General features: G+C 38.9%; 1 protein-coding gene across 1 annotated transcript in view; it reads left to right on the top strand.

Annotated features, from left to right (window-relative positions):
- The window catches only part of CPQ (carboxypeptidase Q), a 554,741-nt gene that overhangs the window by 189,601 nt on the left and 344,274 nt on the right, over nucleotides 1–20,866 (top strand). The window contains exon 3 of the mRNA XM_007934848.2: nucleotides 2,895–3,102. Within this exon, the coding sequence (XP_007933039.2) occupies nucleotides 2,895–3,102 (208 nt within the window). The remainder of the gene's footprint in view (nucleotides 1–2,894; nucleotides 3,103–20,866) is intronic.

Genomic DNA, 20,866 nt, shown 5'->3' with positions numbered 1-20,866 from the left:
AATCTATGAAATAGGCATAATTATTATTTTAGATGCCATTTGTAGGTGAAGACACTGAAACAAGGATGTGAGTGACTGGCTTACGGTCAATTCACAATAAGTGGCTTGGCCTGGACTTGAGCCCTGGTAGTCTGCTCCAGAGTTCATGTCCTTAACCATTTTGCTATAGAATTTCTCTACGTAAACAAATAATCACCTGAAATATGGTCACAACAATGCTAGCTAAGACTGGATCATTGTGCTTATGCATGTGGAGGTTGAAGTCACTTCTATGGTGGAGAGGCATCAAGTTGTCATCAGTACAAGGAGAGAATGTGTTGTGGCTGAAAGGAGGAGAAAGGCTGTTCTGTAATATGAGACAACCTGAAGCAAATATAGAAATATGAAAAGAAAACTTAATTTGGGGGAGGTTTGAGCTGGTGCTTTAACAGAAGATGGGAATACACTGGTAGGTTGTGGTATGCACTCAAAAACTGTGACCACTGAGTCCTGAGGGAGCTGGGGTCTGGGAGGGTGTGGAGCTTTACCTCAGGGATAAAAAGGGATAGCTTAAAAGAGAAGTTTTAGAAAATTATTTTGATAAACTGAATTAGCAGGTACAGAGGTTGACTCAACAATGGATTCATATAAACATCAACTACTATACAAATGTTTCTAGTAGTGTAAGAAGAATCTGGAAAATAGCAAGAAAATTTTCACCAGGCAAGGTGATGTTTCTCTTTTAGTACCAAAATTAGAACAGTTTTTGTTTTCTTGTGGCAGTAAAAATATGGCCCTGGGTTTATTCAGCACTTTTTGTCAGACAGTGTTCTACAGATTTTGTGCATCGTGTTCTACTACCAATGCAGAATTAGGTATTCAGATTTTTGTGTTTGGGTAGCAAGAGAGTGGGCCCAATACATGTCAGTCACCCTAGAGCTGGATGTGTCTGGGTCAGTTTTCCTCTTGACATGTAGGCCTTGTGGTCTGCAGCCTTGATGGACTCCCTTTCTTTCCTCATACAGATGTGTTTACCCCTTTGTCAGGAGGGCACTGCCACTGTCCTTCAGTTATTGTTGTTGTTGTTAGGTGCTGTCACGTTGGCTCCGACTTACAGTGACGCTATTTATAACAGAATGAAACACCACCCAGTCCTGTGCCATCCTCCAATAGCTGCTATACTTGAGCCCATCATTCCTGGCACTGTGTCAGTCCATCTCATTGAAAGCCTTCCCCTTCTTCACTGATCCTTTACTTTACCAAGCATGATAGCCTTCTCCAAGGAATAAAACCTTCTGACAACATGACCAAAAGTAGGTGAGACAAAGTCTGGCCATCTTGCTTCCAAGGAGCATTCCGGCTGCACTTCTTCCAGGACAGATTTGTTTGTTCTTCTGGCAGTCAGTGGTGTTTTCAGTATTCTTTGCCAACAGCACAATTCAAAGGCATCAGTTCTTCTTTGGTCTTCCTTGTGCATTATCTGGCTTTCACATGCATATGAGGTGATTGAAAATACCATGTCTTAGCTTAGGCACACCTTAGTCTTCAAAGTGACATCTTTGCTCTTCAACACTTTAAAAAGGTCTTTTGCAGCACATTTGCCCAGGGCAGTATGACGTCTGATTTCCTGCCTGCTGTTTCCATGAGCATTCATTGTGGAATCCAAGTGAAATGAAATCCCTGACAACTTCACAATCTTATCTCCTTTTATCATGAAGCTGCTTATTAGTACAGTTGTGAGGATTTTTGTTTTCTTTATATTAAACTATAATCCATTCTGAAGACTGTAGTCTTTGATCTTCAAAGATCACTGTCCTTCAGAGTCTGAGGCAACTGTAAAGGATTATCTAAATTATTAAAATAAAGCCCATGTGATATTTTCAATGATATTATTATAAAATTGAACTTTCCAAATTATTTTACTGAAAGGAAAAAATTACACTCACATCAAAAGTAAAAAAAAACAGTACTGCCCAACTATCTCACCCACCATATGCAAATGAAGATCAGTGAAGGTCAAGAGTCAATATACAGGGAAATTTTTTAAAGAATTTTTATTGTGATTTAGGTCAAAATCTACAGAGCAAATTCATTTCTCATACAGCTGTTCATACACATTTTGTCTCATGACATTGAGTGCAACTACCCACAATGTAATGGCTCTCTTCCCACTTCCTCCTCATAGTTACCTCTTCCCTGTGTCCTTCTATCCCATGTACTCCTTCCCCCCCGAGCCAACTCCCTGTGCCTACACTGCCCCTCTGTTCTCACATAATTGATCTTTCCAAGGAGTGCATCTACCTGATGTAAATGTTCAGCTACATGTCTGTCTTTTATTTGGCTGGAAGCCACAAGAGTGAGTTCAATTCCAGACCTGAAGTACAGCTGGGGCTATAGTCTCAGGGGTTTCACCAGGTTCTATCACACCAGCAAACCATATCCTTAAAGAATGTTGATGGGATTTGGATTGGGATTGCATTGAATGTATAGATTGCTTTGGGTAGTATTGACATTTTCACAATGTTCAATCTTCCTATCCATGAGCATGGTATGTTCTTCCATTTATGTTGATCTCTTACAGTTTCTCGAAGTAGTGTTATATAGTTTTCTTTGTACAGGTCTTTTGTGTCCCTGGTAACATTTATTCCCCAATTTTTTTTTTGGTAGCTATTATAAGTAATAAATGGTACTGATTTCCTTATTTCTTTTTTAGCAATCACTTTGCTGGTGTAGAGGAATCCAACTGATTTTTGTATGTTGATCTTGTATCCTGCCACTATTCTAAATCTCTCAATTAGTTCCAATAGTTTTTTTGCCATGTCTCTTGGGTTTTCTATAATATAGAGGGAATCTTTAAGGATACTTTTGGTCCATTTCCACTCTCAAGGTAACCTAGTGGCTTTTTTTCCTCAAAGTCCTCATACAGGCATTCAGGAATACCAGGATGGTGTGCCCAAGATCCCAACGGCCTGCATTACAGTGGAAGATGCAGAAATGATGTCAAGAATGGCTTCTCGTGGAGCCAGAATTGTTATTCAGCTGAAGATGGGGGCAAAGAACTACCCAGATGCTGACTCCTTCAACACTGTAGCAGAGGTCATTGGGAGCAAGTACCCAGAGCAGGTTGGTAAAGGGGAGGGTGGGCTGTCTGGGAAAAGGCTATGTTGGTCAAATTTCAGTTTTCAGAGAAAGTTTGGGAAAGAGAGAACATGAGCCTGCAGAGCTGGTCCTCATAGATTTCGTTATAGGCAAAAGCTTGATATATAATCTGTCCCTTCAAAACTTTTACTAAATTGACTGGAGGAGAGCAAAATTAATTGAAGGGCATGAGAGGATCCATGATGTAGAAATGCAGCCTCTGAATAGTTGAAAGCTGTGTTTGTATATATGCATTATATTCATTCCATTTGGAGCAGTTTCACATTTGAGATGATACTAATAGTTACGAGTTATTATGCTCATTGTCTGACTTATCTAATTTAATCTTTTCACAGCTCAGTGAAGTAAAATCAATTGTTTTCATTTTACACATGAGACAACTAACTTACAGGGATAGTCTCTTGCACAAAGTCCACACAACTAGTAACTGGCTGGGAAAAGGGATTTGAACCCAGGACTTTGTGACTGTTGTGATTTAAACTAAGCTTTAAATCACAGTGTATGTGCCATTTTTCTTGCTTAGCAAAGCTGGGAAATCAGATAGATCTAGAGGCAAATCTAAACTCTATACTTTACTAGTTTAATGTGAAATACCTTGGGCAAGTTAATTGCACTTTGAGTCTTAGTGACTATCTGTGCAAAGAAAGGGATAATATATGTACCTCACAGAATTATCGCACATCCAATAGTCTAGAACAGTGTTTGGCTCACCAGAGATACTCACTGAGTGTAAATTGAGTTCATTTGAAATCAAGTGTGCAGGAAACACACCTCTTATAAAGTTTCTGTACAAAACTCCTTTATTAGTAGTTTTGAAAATCATTCTATTTCTGAAAACAGAATTTAAAAATAATTTTATTTTTACATTTATAAATGTATTTTGAGGTTATCATTGGGCTAAGGAAAAGAAAATGCAATGGATTTTGTCTCTCCAAAACAAAACCTCCTGTATATATCTTGAATCAGGATCTCCTCTAGACTTGAGGGCTGTGCTACTCTAAAGATTCTTTTTTGTTCAGGGGTCTTTTCTCCCTAGCATACATCAGCTCTGTGGTTAAGACCACAGGAATAATGGAAAAGCAAGATCTCAGTAGACGATAAGCCATCAGATAGCTGTGAGTTGATATTGACTCAACGGTGTACAAGAACAAAAGGGATATACCACAATTTATCCACTGCACAGATGATGGGCATTTGAGTGGTTTCTAGTTTTTGACTATTGACAAGTAAAGCTTCTGTCAACATTTTTATACATGTCTTTCTTTGGATATATGTTTTCATTTCTCTTGAGTTGATACCTAGTTGTGAAATATTGGGGCTATCCTGCATTTTAAGCACATTTGTCTTTGTCAAGATGCTTGGTTCTCTGTATTCTGTAGGAATTCTGTCTCTATGGATAGATGGGCAATTTCAGAGAAGTCTCAGGACTCAGGATTATGTCTTTCACCTCTGGCATAGATTTGTACAGTGCTCTAAGAATTGGTCATAAATACCCTGCTATCAAGATGTAAAAGGTAGATTAACAAAATTTGTCACACTACGAAATCACAACATACGTTTTACAGAAGGAATATCAATGAGCGCTGTGAAGTGAAATTCATGTAGCTGTGTTTTTGGAAGAATCTGCCTTGTAACTGGCCTGGACACACAGGGCATGCCCAGACTATGAACAGAAGCAGCAAACATGTAGTCTCCCTCTAGGTGTTAAGTTAATTATTGAGTAAGTGCAGTCCATTTTGGTCCTGATAAATGCTTCCTCTTCCATGAAGCCTTTTCTCAACCCACAGCACTTTGTGCCATTGTTTGGGTGTTATCTCCCACCAGAGCTTACAAATACCCTGTTTCTGTTATTTCTGTTTGTTTGTTTATATAGTTTCCTTACTGCCTGTCCCAGGACTTTGCATGCAATAGCTTCTCCATAGATTATCTTGTTTTCAGTAAAATGAAGAGAGATAGTAAATGAGGAGACTAGTTGGAGGATTCTTAATTTTGATCCTCTTTAACCCTGGAAATTTTTCTACTTATTTAGAACATTGCTTGACTGTCCATTGGCATATTGGATATCTCCCCTGAATGCAGCTCAATTTCAAAATGTCCAAATTGAACAACTTCTTTCTACATGGTCTTCATCTTAGTTTCTTGTCTGTGTTAAGAGATATCCAACTATCAGGACAGTTAGAAAACTTCAAGTTTATCTTTCATGCCCCCCCCCCCCCCTTATCACTGTCCTACAGCCGGGCACCATGTCCTGTTCAGTCTACCTCTAACATACCTTTTAAAAATGTGGTCTCCTTCCCCTGGCTTTTCCTGCCCGATACAGGCCCTTGCTACTTCCTTCTTTGTCTCATTTATTTATTTTTTCCCCTTCTGGTCTCTCCCCTACGTTTTTTTGGCAATGCAGCTGAAAGTTATCCTTGAAAGCACTGATCTCAATATGGTGTTCCTCTGCTTTCAGGCTGCCCTCTTCCATTCCCTATAAGATAAAGATTGTGATAGACAAATGCTGGGGTGAAGGATCAGAGGTTAGCAGACAGAGGGAAAGACAGAGAGGGAGGACAGTTTGGGAGGCTTAGAGGGCAGGCAGTTATAGTTAAGAGGAAACTATATGGTATTAATCATAAATGAAAAGGAATTGACAATGACAAAAGGGAGAAAGAAAATGTATATAGAAACAATGCCAAATGAGAACTGTTCTTTTGTAGGCAAGTGTTGCTGTTCAGTTCTCCTAAACTCTGGCATGCTTTCTTAAAGTCATTCAACTTCATTCTTAATTATCAATAAACCAACTCTTCAGTTATCAACATGGTTGGGTTCCAAAGACCAGGTCCTGATACGAATATAGACATTCTGCAAATGTGGAAGATGACCACATCAGATCACAAAGCGGACGGTGACTCCATCAATACATAACTGCCAAATTGCATCATTGCATAACTGCCAAACCACTGAGAATCATGGTCCAGCCAAATTAACACATAACCTTTACCATGATAGCCAGTGTTATTCTTGCCTCACACCTCAGTATTCATTACTGCCAGTCATACATCGTTAATGTGCAAAAGTAGAATAGTCTATTATTTTTATTATTTGTTGTCAATGTGAAATGTGGGCTAATGAGATAGTCAATAAGTGAGGAATAGGTGTAGTACTGACAGTGAAATAAATTTGATTGGATAGTTTAGGTTGACTCTTATCTCTGATACACCCTTGGTAGTTCCATATCGTACTAAAGAGTAGTGCTGAAAATATGGACAGGCAAATTAGCTGCAATTAAAGTTATTTCTAAAAATGAAGAAAGTATGTTGAAATTACCATTATTCTGCCTGCAGGTTGAATATGCTGGGGAGACTTGAAGATAGGCAGAGAGGAGGCAGGTGGGCTAACACTCAGGCCGGGGCTGATAGACATTCCTAAGTGATACTGGCACAGCTCCTTACCATCACATTATGGCTGGTGCAGCCTAATAAACAGAAAAAAATTAGCAAATAAAGAATCCTTTTGTTTTGGCCAAGGACCTGTAGATTAGGATGTGGTGAATTTCAGCTCTAGAAATGTGTACATGTATTAAAATATTTCAAAACACTATTTCACAGAAAATTTTACAAAAGACACAGGTGATGGTTGCACAGCAATTGCACATGTAATTGATTTCACTGAACTGTATTCGTGAAAAACGTTTAGTTGGTAAATGTGCTGCTAACTATAGTTTTACAACAATAATAGTACAAAAACTTAAAATTTGGCCAAATTAACCACAGACTTTTGAAAATGCCAGAACACAAATACTTTATTAGGTTTCCAAATGTGTGTAAATGGCATAGAAGGGGTGAAGAAATAAACAACCAAACCCATTGCTGTCAAGTATTCCAATTCATGGCAGCCTTGTGTGTTACAGAGTAGAACTACTCCAAAGGGTTATTCTTGGCCGTAATCTTTACAGAAGTAGATCTCCAGCCCTTTTCTTTCACTGAATGGGTTCAAACCACCAACCTTTAGGTTAGCAGCCAATCACAAACCGCTTGTGCCACTCAGGCTCTGTATTATTGACATAAATCCCACCCTTTCCCGAAATAACACACATTGTTACATTTTGGTTCTTCCAAGCCACCACTCCTTTGTCCAGTCTGACCTCATCAGAAACTGTCCTCCTCTGTGATTTGAGCACGTTGTGTAGAATTCAGCAGACCTTGAATACACCTAAGAAGTACATTTCTGGAGAAACAGACCTTGGGAAGCTTAATATTAGGGCTCTGAAGTCTTTTCTCTCAGACAGCTTTATCCCTGGGAAACCAAGTTATATATGAGGCCTATCCATTGTTGAGATATATTCAAGAATTCTTCTGAGAGAATTGTGTGGAAAAGTGTTGTGATTTCTTCTTCTTTTTTGGTTAATAATAGCCAAACCCATTTTGATAAAGCCTTGATGAGTGGAATTGCTTTTTTATACGTACCCTTTTCCTAAAGCAGTTATTTTCATGGATTCAAAGAGCAATTTGAGTTGCAAATACCAGTATCATTTCAAATATAATGTAGCACTATAGGCAATTGGGGCACATAGAAATGAAAACCATAGTTGAGACCTGGATTGAGAAAGGACACTTCACTTTTTCTTTTCTTTCATGTGGGGCAGGGTTTTTCAACATCAGCACTATTGACAGTTTGGACCGAATAATTTTTTTATTGTGGGGGCTGTCCTGTTCACTGTAGCACCCCAGCGTTGTAGCGTTCCCATCCCCAGTCATGACCATAAAAAATGTCTCCACTTCTTGCCATATGTCCACTGGGGGCAAAAATCACATCAGATTGAGAACTTCTAGTGTGGAGTTATGGAAAGAAGACTGGGTAGCGTCTGAGGCTTTGGATTGGCTTTGTTCGTGACACACATAAACTGAGTGGTTTTGGGCCAATTAATACTGCATCTAGAGTGACGGACTTCAGAAAACCTCTAAGCTCATTTATGGGCCTAAAATCCCATTATTTTAAAAATACTTGGAGATGAAATTTATCACTGGGTTGATGGTATGCTCTGTGTACTATTAGATGGTAACAAGTCATGGTGGGAGCCCTTTGTGAAGCTGGTGGTGGAGCAGAGCAGTGTTTCATAGGGCTGGGCTGTTGGTAGGTATTTAAATAAAAATTCTGTGTTCAAGTACAGTTAGAAATTCATCTATTCAAAAAGTTAAACAGACTCCTTTTCTGTGACACTTCTTAAGCCTTTAATGTACTTATGTGAACTTGAAATCTTTATGAGGGGATTTGCAGTACTCCCCAAACTTTTGGTTATGGAACACTTTTTTATACAGTATCTTAACATGAAACACATTGTGAGAAACAGTAGATAGAGGTGTAAGATCCATTGGGTAGGTTATGTTTTGAGTTTTTTAAATTATTTTTTCTAATTTTCTGTTAATTAATTCAGCACACATTTATTGAGTATCTGGTATGTTACAGGCACTAGAGTTACAACAATAGCATTTAGTGTGTGGGAGGTAGTGTGTTAGTTAAACATACAGCCAGTAGGATTCAAATCCTACCTCCTCCATTGGGTTAGAAGGTTATCTTACCTCTCTGAGCCTCACTGTATATTAGCCTTCCATGCATAGTGGAGAAATAAGAAGAGTTCATTAGAAGGGACAGATGACAGAAGGCCTAGCATGCCATGTGAAGGGCCAGAGCTTTGTCTTTTAGACAGACGAGAAACTGAAGTGTTGCAAACAATAGACTTGTGTTTTAAATCTCTCTGTCCTATGTATAAGGGAGCTCTGATAGTGCAGTAGTTAGGGCATTCAAGTGCTAACCAAAAGTTCAGTGGTTCTAACCCACCAGCTGTTCCATGGAGAAAAATGAGACAGTTAGGTTCCATAAAGCTTTACAGCTTTGGAAACTCTGTGGGACAGTTCTACTCTGTCCTATAGGGTCACTATGCATTGGTATCAACTAGATGGCAGTGGGTTGGTTATACTATATATGGCCCCTGGGTGGTACAAACAGTTTGCAGTTGGCTGTTAAACTAAAGATTGGCAGTTCAAACTCACCCAGTGGTAGCATGATGGCAGAAAGAAAGGCCAGGCAGTCTGCTTCTGTAAAGATCAGAGCCAAGAAAACCCCAATGGATCAGTTCTACTTTGTAACATACGGGGTTGCTTTGAATTGGAATAGACTCATTAGCAACTGGTTTGGTTATTGGATCCTGCATATATTCAAGGGGACAGATTCGGAAATTGAGTCAGGAGATAGTAAGGACCTGACAAAGGCAGTTGAAGTAGTGTTGGAAAGGAGGGGAGGGAATCAGGAAATGCGTAAGAAATAAAATTGGCAGGAGTTGTTAGACACTAGATAGGGGAGAAAAAAAGGGAGAAGAGCAACTTGAGTGCTGAGGAGAATTTATTCATTCATTGTACCGTTCCTACTGTATGCTGGGGGAATCAAATTGCCCTCACAGCACGTGAGGTAGAGTGGTAAAGATTGGCAATTAAATAAGGAGCAGCAATAGAACACCTTCTGTAAGTGTTATAATATAGCAGCTATGTGGTCCAGGGAGGGGCTCATCTCAGGGTCATCCATCCCGGTCAGGAGAAACTTCTGGAGCGATTCAGCATATTCATATAGCATGCTAAGGGTTAAAGAGATGGCGCTACAAAGGGAAACATTCCAAGCAGAAGGAGTAGTATATATGAAAACCCAATAACAGTGTTACTCTTTTTTTTTTTTAAAGGAATGTGATGTGACTTCCCGTCATTTCCAAATCCGTTTGATAATGCACTCTATTTTCATAGTTATGCTGTAAAATAACCTAGAGAAAAAGGCATGGCTTATTTCATACATATATGTTTTTACAAATAAGTTCTGAAAACACTAAGCAGTCCCTTTGGAAACTGCTTTAAAGTTGATGCTGTCAAGACCCTTGTTGAAGGAATAAACAAAACCTGATTAACCCAGTGGACAAACTCATTCCATCCATAATTGAATAGTTAGAGGGTGCCGAGCAAATGCAGCTTTGCCTTTCATCTGAATATGTAGTCTGATGATTTGTAAAACCTTCTTTATGGGTACAGCAAGCTATTCTGCCTGAGTGGGAGCCTTTTTACTAACTTAAGCAGCTGTTTAAACTTTCATAAGCAAAGTAATTATTAAATCTTTCATGAACACATTGGTTGGAACATTTGTTCACATCCTAACCTTGAGTTGGAAAGTTTGGGAGAATGGAGTTAAGAGTTATAAGCTGGCAAATTTAATTCTTTTCTTTTTTTTCTTTCTTGCTTTCTTTTTTTTGGTCTTCCTTAATATATACTTTTTATGGCTTAGAAGCAGCCAACCGAATCATAGAAGGGAGAATACATGTGTGGCAAGTATGAGGCATTTCATTGTTTGTTTTTCAAATTTCTGTAATGTGCTCATAGCTGTGGATGCCTCTGGGCTCGTAAAGACAGCGAATGGAAATAGCTCAAGCCAGACGGGCTGTTTTGGAAAGATAGCCACCCAGGTAGGCAAGTTGCACCTTGGAGATTACTCTTCCCAAGACTCTGTAAGTCATCTTAGTAAGTCACAAGGGGGTTTGTGATCTTTCATAGCTTTGAACACCTTGCCTTCATTAATGATGGATACATTTAATACAAATCATAATCATAAGATGAATAATACTAAACATTTATGGAGTACTTACCATGTGACAGACAGGATTCCAGTACTTCTCATGCATCATCTCCATTAGTCTTCACTGTTAGTCTTCACCGTTTGCAATGTGTTGATTCCAGCTCATGGTGACCCCCTGCGTGGCTGCTTCACCATTTGCAATGTGTTGATTCCAACTCATGGTGACCGCCTGTGTGGCTGAGGAGAACTGGGATCCGTAAGACTTTCAATGGCTGATTTTTTGGAAGTAGATCACCAGGCCTTCTGAGGTGCCTGTCAGTGGACTCAAACCTCTAAAGCTTTGATTAGCACTATTGACCGTTTGCACCACACAGGGATAGCCTTATGTTACAGATGAGAAACGAGACTCAGATCACAAAATTCCCAAAGCTTCTGAGTGACGAAACTGGGATTTAAACTGAAGTTGATACTTTTCCCAAACCTGTACTGTTGATAGTTCGTGTCCTGTACTTCTCACTCCCTTTCTGTTTTAGAATTTGAAAAGCTACTACCTAAAGAGTTTCCTGTTTTACCCCAAATATGTGTGTGTGGGGGGATCCAAGACCACTGTCAGCATCATAAGCAACAGTAACAAATGTTTGCTGAACACCCCTTATATGCAGAATTCTAAGTTACAAACTTGGGAAATATTGTGAGGCAGAGACTAGGGAAGATAAAAGGGCCCTTGGTTTGTAGCTGTAAGTAAAGTAGGCAGTAAATTCTGAAACTCAGACTGTACTAGTGCCCACATCCTGGCTGGCTCAGTCCTAATGTATGGGCGTAGCACTTTATGGTTTGTCTTATACTTCCTATATGATCCCACTTAATCCTCACAACAGGCCATATTGCTATCATTCCCACTTTAAAGATGTGGAAGCTAAGATTCACAGGGTTTAAATAACTTGATTAAAATCACATACACAGCTGATAGATGGAAGATAAGATTCAAAGTTTGATTCCTCTGTAACTTGCTATAGTCATAGGTAGAGCCTTGTAGTTTTATATAGCACAAAATAAATGTTTTAAGGATACTCTAAAACAACACAGCCTGCGATATGCAGATGACACAACCTTGCTTGCTGAAACTGAAGATGACTTGAACCACTTACTGATGAAGATCAAAGACTACAGTTTTAGTATGGATTACACCTCAACGTAAAGAGAACTAAAATCTTCGTAACTGGACCAATAAGCAACATCATGATAAGTGGAAAATTTGATTTAAGTTGTCAGGGATTTCATTTTACTTGGATCCACAATCAACACCCATGGAAGCAGCAGTCAGGATATCAGATGTATTGCACTGGGCAACTCTGCTGCAAAAGGCTTCTATAAAGTGTTAAGAAGCAAAGACGTCATCTTGAAGACTAAGGTGAGCCTAACCCAAGCCATGGTGTTTTCAGTCACGTCATATGTGTGTGAAAGCTAGACAATGAATAAGGAAGATCAAAGAAGAGTTAATACCTTTGAATTTTGGTGTTGGCAAAGAATGCTGAAAGTACTATGGACTGCCAGAAGAAAAAAACAAACCTTTCCTGGAAGAAGTGCAGCCACAATGCTCCCTGGAAGCAAGAATGGCCAGACTATATCTAACCTACTTTGGTTTGAAGAATACATTCTGCAGGATGGATTACATCTCAACATAAAGAAAACAAAAATCCTCACAACTGGTCCTATAAGCAGCATCATGATAAATGGAGAAAAGATTGAAATTGTCAAAGACTTCACATTGCTTGGTTCTACAATTGACGCCAATGGAAGCAGCAGTCAGGACATCAGATGAAATATGTTGTTGTTGTTGTTGTTGTTGTTGTGTGCCGTCGAGTCGGCTCCGACTCATAGCGACCCCTCCTTGGGTTTTCGAGGCAGTATCACTATGGAAATAGATTGCCCAACCTTCCTTCTGAGGAGTGGCTGGTGGGTTTGAACTGCTGGCCTTCTGGTTAACAGTCAAGTGCCTTAGGCACTATGCTACCAGAGCTCCTCCAGCCAAAGCATAGCACTGAGCAAACAGGCTGCAAAGGACCTCTTTCAAGTGCTGAAGAACAAAGATGTCTCCTTGAGGACTAAGGTGTGCCTGACACGAGCTATGGTATTTTCATTCGCCACATATACTTGTGAGAGCTGGACATTGAATAAGGAAAACCAAAGAAGAATTGATGCTTTTGAGCTGTGGTGTTGGCGACGAATGCTGAAAGTACCATGGACTGCTAAATAACTAACGTCTGTCCTAGAGGAAGTGCAGCCAGAATGCTCCTTGGAGGCAAGAATGGCCAGACTTTGTCTCACCTACTTTGGTCATGTTGTCAGATGGGACCATTCCCTGGAGATGTATGTCATGCTTGGTAAGGTGGAGGGTCGATGAAAAAGGGGAAAGCCCTCAATGGGATGGATTGACACAGCGGCAGCAATGATGGGCTCAAATAAAGCAAGGATCATGGAGCTGGCGCAGGACTGGGCGGTGTTTCGTTCTGCTGTGTGTAGGGTTGCTGTGAGTCAGAGACTACTCGACAGCACCTAAGAACAACAATACTTTGGTTATGTTGTCAGAAGGGACCATTCCCTGGAGAACGATATCATGGTTGGTAAAGTAGAGGGTCAGTTAAAAAAGGGGAAGACCTTCAACAAGATGGATTGACACTGTGGCTGCAACAATGGGCTCAAGTATAGCAAAGATTATGAGGATGGTGCAGGACTGGAGAGTGTTTTGTTCGGTTGTACATGGTGTCACTATGAGTCTGAGCCAACATGATGGCACCTAATAACAACAACAACAATGGCTAATGATCATGAGCATCTTTTCATGCATTTGTTGCTGCCTGAATGTTCTTTTTGGTGAAGTGTCTTTTCATGTCCTTTGCCCATTTTTTTTTTTATTGAATTTCTTGTCTTTTTGTTGCTGAGTTGTTGATATCTATTTTAGAGATTAGAGCCTTATCAGATATGGCATTGCCAAAGTTTTTTTTCTCAGTCTGTCGATTCTATTTTTACTCTCTTCATAAAGTCTTTTGATGAGCAGAGTATTTAATTTTTAGGAGGTCCCAGTTATCTAATTTATCTTTTGTTGTTTGTGTATTTTTAGTTGTGTTTGATAGGTTAAAAGTTAGATCCTTTAGTTTAAGTCTTTGTTATCTTCCAGTAACTTTATAGTTTTAGCTTTAAAATGTAGGTCTTTGACCCATTTTGAGTTAGTTTTTGTACATGGTGTGAGGTATGGATACTGTTTCATTTTTCTGCAAATGGATATTCAGTTTTGCCAGTACCATTTGTGGAAGAGACTGTTTCTTCCCCATTGAATGGACTTTAACCCTCTGTTAAAGATCAGCATGGATTTACTTCTGAGATCTCAATTCTGTTTCATTGATCTCTGTATCTGTCATTGAACTAATCCCAGGCTATTTTGATACCATGACTGTATAGTAAGTTTTGAGATCAGAAAGTATGAGACCGCCTACTTTGTTCTTCTTCAATATTGCTTTAGCTATTTGGGGCATCTTTCTGTTCCATAAAAGCTGGAGATTAGCTTTTCCATTTCATTAAAGAATGTTGTTAGGGTTTGGATTGGGATTTCATTGTATCAATAGACTGCTTGGATGTTTTCATAATATTGTTGTTGTTGTTAGGTGTCATTGAGTTGGTTTGAACTCACAGAGACCTAACGTACAATAGAACGAAACACTACGTGGTCCTGTGCCATCCTCACACGTGTTGCTATACTGGAGCCCATTGTTGTAGCCATTATGTCCCTCCATCTTGTTGAGAGTTTTCCTCCTTTTCATTGACCCTCTCCTTTACCAAGCATGATGTCCTTCTCCAGGGACTGGTCCCTTCTGACAACGTGTCCAAAGTGTGACAGGCAAAGTCTTACCATCTTCACTTCTAAGGAGCCTTCTGGTTGTAGTTACTCCAAGACGGATTTGTCTGTTCACAATGTTAAGTCTTCTAATCCATGAGTATGAAATGTTTTTCCACTTATGTAGATCTCTTTTAGTGTCTTGCAGTAGTGTTTTATGATTTTCCATGTGTAAGTCTTTTATGTCTTGGTTAGGTTTATTCCTGGGTATTTTATCCTTTGGGAGACTATTGTAAATGGTGTTGTTTTCTTGATTTCTTTTTTGGAGTCTGCCTGTTTAGTGTAAAGAAATTCAATTGATTTTTTTTGTGTGTTGATCTTATATCCTGACATTTTGCTGAATTCTTCTCTTACTTTCAGTAATTTTCTTGTGAAATCTCTGGGATTTTCTGTGCATGAGATCATGTCATCTGCAAATAAGGATAGTTCACTTCTTTTCCAATTCAGACACCCTTTATTTCCCTTTCTTGCCTTTTTTTTCTGGCTTGGCTTACCAGTACAATATTGAATAAGAGTGGTGATAAAGGGCATCCTTGCCTTGTTCCCATTCTTGAGGGTAATAGGAAGCCACTAAGTTTTGGGGTAATTTGTTATGTAGCAAGAGATAGCTGATAGAGCAATCAAGGAGTACAATATATACAAAAATTAATATCTGTGTCTGGGCTTTCAGGAAAGCTGAGTCCTGAATGAGGGATAGGAATTTAATAGGTGGGCAAGGAATTTGTTGGAAGGTATTTTGGGCAAAGAGAAAAGTGTGTGGAAAAAAAGCATATAAGTGTGTCATAGCAAGGGACATTTAAGAAACTGCACAATAAAAAAACAAGACAAATGAACACAACTCAAAAATCATAAAAAACTTTTTTTCTTCTCTAGATACTGGATTTTTAAAAATTGTAGTAAGATATGCATAACAAAATTGTTATTTTAACTATTTTAAGTGTGCAATTCAGGGGCATTAATTATATTCACACTCTATTATATCTTAATATAACAACTGATGTTTCTAAGAATGACTTTGAGTCTTCAAGAAGTTAAGTTCCATATGGACCATTTAAGAAGATAGGGAAGCAATTAAACCATTGTTTGTAATATTTACTTCAATAAATATTACCATGTAAATCTTTAGTTAAAGGACACTCCAAGCTATCTAGAAAAGCTGCCTCTCTGAGTTGTTACTTCACCAAATTGTCTGAATCCCTGTTTTGAAAACTTTTAGCTTAAATGTAGGACTAAGAAGTAGCTAATGAAGAACACCTGGATTTTCTCCAGGATTTCATTCCACCAGTTCTGCTACAACAATTGGGTAGAAGTTAACATTTTATAACCAATTATGTGTTTTGCTTGGCATCATACTAACCAACTAAATTTTTTAAAAAGAAACTTGCCCAAATTGTCTTGTTATTCTATGCCATACCTCATTCATTGACTCACTGTTTATTGAGTGCTACCCATGTGTACCCACTGTGATAGGCCCATAAACTAAACCTTTATATTAATATTGCAAAAATATCTTTACATTCTAGTTTCAGCTCTACTGTTTTCTAGAGTTAGTAGCCATTCCTGGTATAAAGACTATATTTATTGTTTAAATTGAGTTTTTAGCAAAATACCTGCTCATTTGAAAAAATAGAGAAAAAAAATTTTTCCTTGGAAACACAAAGACAATCGCTATTAACATTTTGCTGCATTTCTTTCACTGTCTCCTCTTATATGAATGTTTATATATATAATATTTTATAGATACTGTCCGATCCTATTTTTATTTAACATCAGGCAAAAGAGCCTCTCAAAATATAATCTTTAATATCTTTAAGTTATTCTAACAAATGAATATTTTGAAATTATTTAATTTGTTGTTAGATGTTTTGGTTGTACATGAATCTTCCAGTAAAAATGATGTTGCATCTACATAAATTTTATTTTGAAGTTATTTTTTAGACTGCTTGTACTTTGTGATACTGATGTAATCTTAAAAAATAATCAGTGGGAACCTTAAGAAGAAGTTAACATGGTTTCTCTTCCTGCCAAAAGGACTGCCTTTGGAAAGTTCTAAGATGACCATTGTGGCCATGTGCTGAATATGCAGTCATACTCATGCTGTTAGTTAAATTAAACATGAATGGTTGGACAAAGAACATTATTATTCTGTGCACTTTCTTGACTCTTAATTTAAGGTTAAACTAACTTAATGTCATGTGAATTTTTAGCAGCAATTATGGGCAGTTAATGTATGTTCTTCCTTAGTCATGCCTCATCTGTTTGCAGAATTATAATTTTTCATTCCAAATTTATTCTGACCAGATTTTTAAGTAGCAGTTTATTCTCTTTTTCCTTCAGTGTTTATATCGGAAGGCTTTTGAGTTTATACGATAAACCACCATTGTATATTTTCATAATAAGCCTCAAAGGAGTGGGTCTGAATACAAAAGTGCCAGAATAAATGTAAATCAGGTTGCTAGACCCAATCCTTGCTCCATCTTCCAGAGAACGTTGTTTGAGCAGTACAGATGCCATCTTACCATCTCTCTTCTGTCTTTCCCCTCTCCGTCTGTCTTCTTACCACCACCCAACCAATATTCCTTAAATATGCCTCTATATAGATGTATAAGGAGTTCTGGTAGCACAGTGCCTAAAACATCTGACTGCCAACCAGAAGGTTCATGGTTCAAACCCACTAGCCACTCCATGGAAGCAAGACTGGGCAATCTACTTCCGTAAAGATTTACCACCTCAGAAACCCAATGGACATCACTATGAGTCGGAAATGACTTGATTGCAGTGGGTTTGCTTTGGTATTTTTATATAGATGTATGCTTCTATTAACCTTCTAATTTCAGAAGTCAATGGCTCCCTACTTACTGTAAGTTAATAGCTCAAATTCCTTAAATCTGGCATCGGAAGTCTTGCATCCCCAAGATACTGTATGAGTCATACCTCTTCCCATAGTAACCTATGTTCCAGAAGCCCCGGATGACTCTGTTCCATGTTAGGTGTCACTTCCCTGTCTTTGTGCCTTCCCCATACTGATCCTCTACTGAAATCTTGCCGACTCTTTGTTCATTTATTCATTGACTGATTGAATGATTCAATGACTTTAATTTTTGTTGTTGGTAGTTGCCACTGAGTCACTTCCAACTCATGACAACCCCATGTGTACAGAGTAGAAGTGCTACACAGGGTGTTCAAAGCTGTGACCTTTGGAAGAAGATCATTGGTCCTGTCCTCTGAGCCACATCTGAGTGGATTTGAACTGTCAACCCTTCTGCTAGTAGTCAAGCACTTACTGTTCACACCAGCCAGGGACTCCTGACTTTCATTTCTTTAATAATTATTTAGTGAGCACCATGGAATGCCAGATACTGTTAAAAAGCCAGCTCAACTGGCACCTCCCTCAAGAAGACTTTCCTAACCATATCAGCCAGATACAATGTCTCCCTCTTCAGAATAGATACTTCTAACACTTTTCTTTTGTCACAAGTCACACACTTCATTGCCGTGCATATAATAGATGTTCAAGAATGCTTTCTGAATTATGGAAGAAATGAACACATGGGTGAACTAATGAGTAAAAAAAGTTGTGCTTTTTCTACCAGGAGCAGTTAATAAAAGTAAAATGGTTAAACTGGAATAGAAACTTAAGATTGTTATGGGTTTCCTGTCTATAAAATACCCTCTGTTTCCATATTACATCATCTCCTTGGAGAAGGGTATGAAATCCCCACCTTCTGATTCCCAATCAATGCTTCTTTTCCACTATGCTTTCCCATTGTACCCTATCTAGAAGTAGAAGTTAAAGACAGTATTGCACTTTTTCATTGGTTTTTGTTATGAGCCATAGTGTTTTAAAGACATGAATGGATAGGAATATACTACTTTCAAAATGCTAGTAGCTTATTTTAACAGTCAAAAGGACATATATATGAACCTGATTGTTGAGAACAGCATGGTAGATGAAGTAATTTTGAAAATTTTGACTTACTATTTTGAATGGGAGCTCTGGTAGCCTAGTGCCTAAGGCATTTGACTGCTAACCAGAAGGCTGGTGGTTCAAACCCACCAGTCACTCCTCGGAAGGAAGGTTGGGCAATCTACTTCCATAGTTATACTGCCTCTGAAACCCAAGGAGGGGTCGCTATGAGTTGGGTCTGACTCGACGACAAATAACAACAATAACAACAATTTTGAATAATAAGTAAGACTTAGGGACTTAGATTAGTTCCTAATAGACATGGAGCATCAACACAGTAGTAACCATTGGCTCTGCTTCTGAGTGCTTGCCCTGTGTCAGAGTCTTTATTGTCCAATTTCTTACTTAATCCCAACAACCCTATGAATCAGGTACTCTTATTGTACTCATTTTTCAGATGGGAAACTGGGAGCTTACAGAGATTAGGCAACTTGTCCAAGCCCATCGGGCTAGTGTGTATGGGAACAGGCAAGATTGAAACTTAGTCATTTAGTCTCTAAATCCCATGAGCTCCACCTCTCTGCTCTTTTGTATTCATGAGGTTGGAAAATGTGTGAGTTTGGACAGATATGGGTTTGGTTGTGGATATATTTACTTAGATAATTGTAGGTGTTGCACATGTATTAATACAGACAATAGAGCACACGGGCACAGTCATGGAAACTTCTTAGGCATAACTAAACACCTTGCAAGACTAAGCTTTATGTTAAAAGGTGAGGACCATAGACTCCAGAGACAACTACATCAATTAGCACAACATAGTTCATAAAGACAATGTTCTGCATCCTACTTTGGTGAGCAGTATCTGGGGTCTTAAAATCCTGTGAATGGCTGTTTAAGATACAACTATTGGTCTCATCCTGTTCAGAGCAAAGGAGAGTGAGGAAAACCAAAGACTCAAGGGAGCAGTTAGTCCAAAGAACTGATGAACCACATGAACTACAGCCTATATGACCCCAAAGACTAGAAGAACTGGCTACCACTGCTGATTTCACTGACTAGGGTTGCAACAGAGGATCCCAGACAGAGCAGGAGGAAAATGTAGAACAAAAAATCAAGTTCACCAAAAGACCAGACTCACTGGTGTAACAGAGACTGGAGGAACCCCTGAGATAATGATGCTAAAACACTCTTCAGACCTGTAACTGAAGCCATTCCTGGAGACCACCTTTTAGCAAAATAATACCCAAATCAAAAAACTCACTGCCATCAAGTTGGATTCGAATCATAGATACTCCTCCTTGGGTTTCTGAGGCGGTATCACTATGGAAGTAGATTGCCCAACCTTCCTTCTGAGGAGTGGCTGGTGGGTTAAAACCACCAGCCTTCTGGTTAGCAGTCAAATGCCTTAGGCACCACGCCACCAGAGCTCTAAAATAAGCAGTACCACCTGGGAGGGATGTATTCCTTGTTGTTGTTGTTATGTGCCGTCGAGTCGGACTCGACTCATAGTGACCCCTCCTTGGGTTGCCCAAGTACAATCACTACGGAAGTAGATTGCCCAACTTTCCTTCTGAGGAGTGGCTGGTGGGTTTGAACCACCAGCCTTCTGGTTAGCAGTCAAGTGCCTTAGGCACTACACTACCAGAGCTCCTAAAATTACCGCTAGTGCGCCCAACGTGGGGCTCAAGCACATGACCGTGAGATTAAGATTCTCATGCTCTACTGACTGAGCTAGCCAGGGGTATTATTCCTTAGAACAATCAGTTATATGAGATCAAAAGGACAATGTTTTCCCAAAAGCAAAGATGAGAAGGCAGTAAGGGCTAAAAAAAAAAAATTCAGATGAAAGGAAATGGGGAACCCATGGTGGAAATGGGGAGAGTGCTGACGTAGTGTGGGGAATGCAACCAATTTCATGGAATACTTTATTTACAAGCTATCGAATGGGAAACTGAAAAGAAAAAAGCGTGTGCTTGGACAGTGATACTAAAAATTGCAGATGTTCTCTGTTACTTACATACCTATTTTAATGCAAATAAGGTGCATATTGTACAGCTTTTTGCAAATTGTGCAACCTCTTCCCACATTAGTTTTCTGTATGCGCTATGCACATTTGTATATGCATTATTTACATGGGTGCATTATTTGTTAAAAATACAGTAGTAGTTGTTTCTGTACTGGTCCTATGAATCAGACTCTGTGGTTAGTTCCCCACCCCCCTCAGGAAGGTGTTGAGCCACAAAAGGGGAAGTGTCTTAAAAAATTATGCTGTTTTGAGTGATAAGAGGTTCTTTTTTTTTTTTTTTTCTTATTTTTTTAATTTATTATTTATT

Source organism: Orycteropus afer, unplaced genomic scaffold (genome assembly GCF_000298275.1).
Source record: "Orycteropus afer afer isolate SDZICR_OR568_19922 unplaced genomic scaffold, OryAfe1.0 scaffold00021, whole genome shotgun sequence".
NCBI lineage: Eukaryota > Metazoa > Chordata > Mammalia > Tubulidentata > Orycteropodidae > Orycteropus > Orycteropus afer.
The sequence above is the reverse complement of the archived record's forward strand: the minus strand, read 5'-3'. Positions and strand labels throughout refer to the sequence as shown.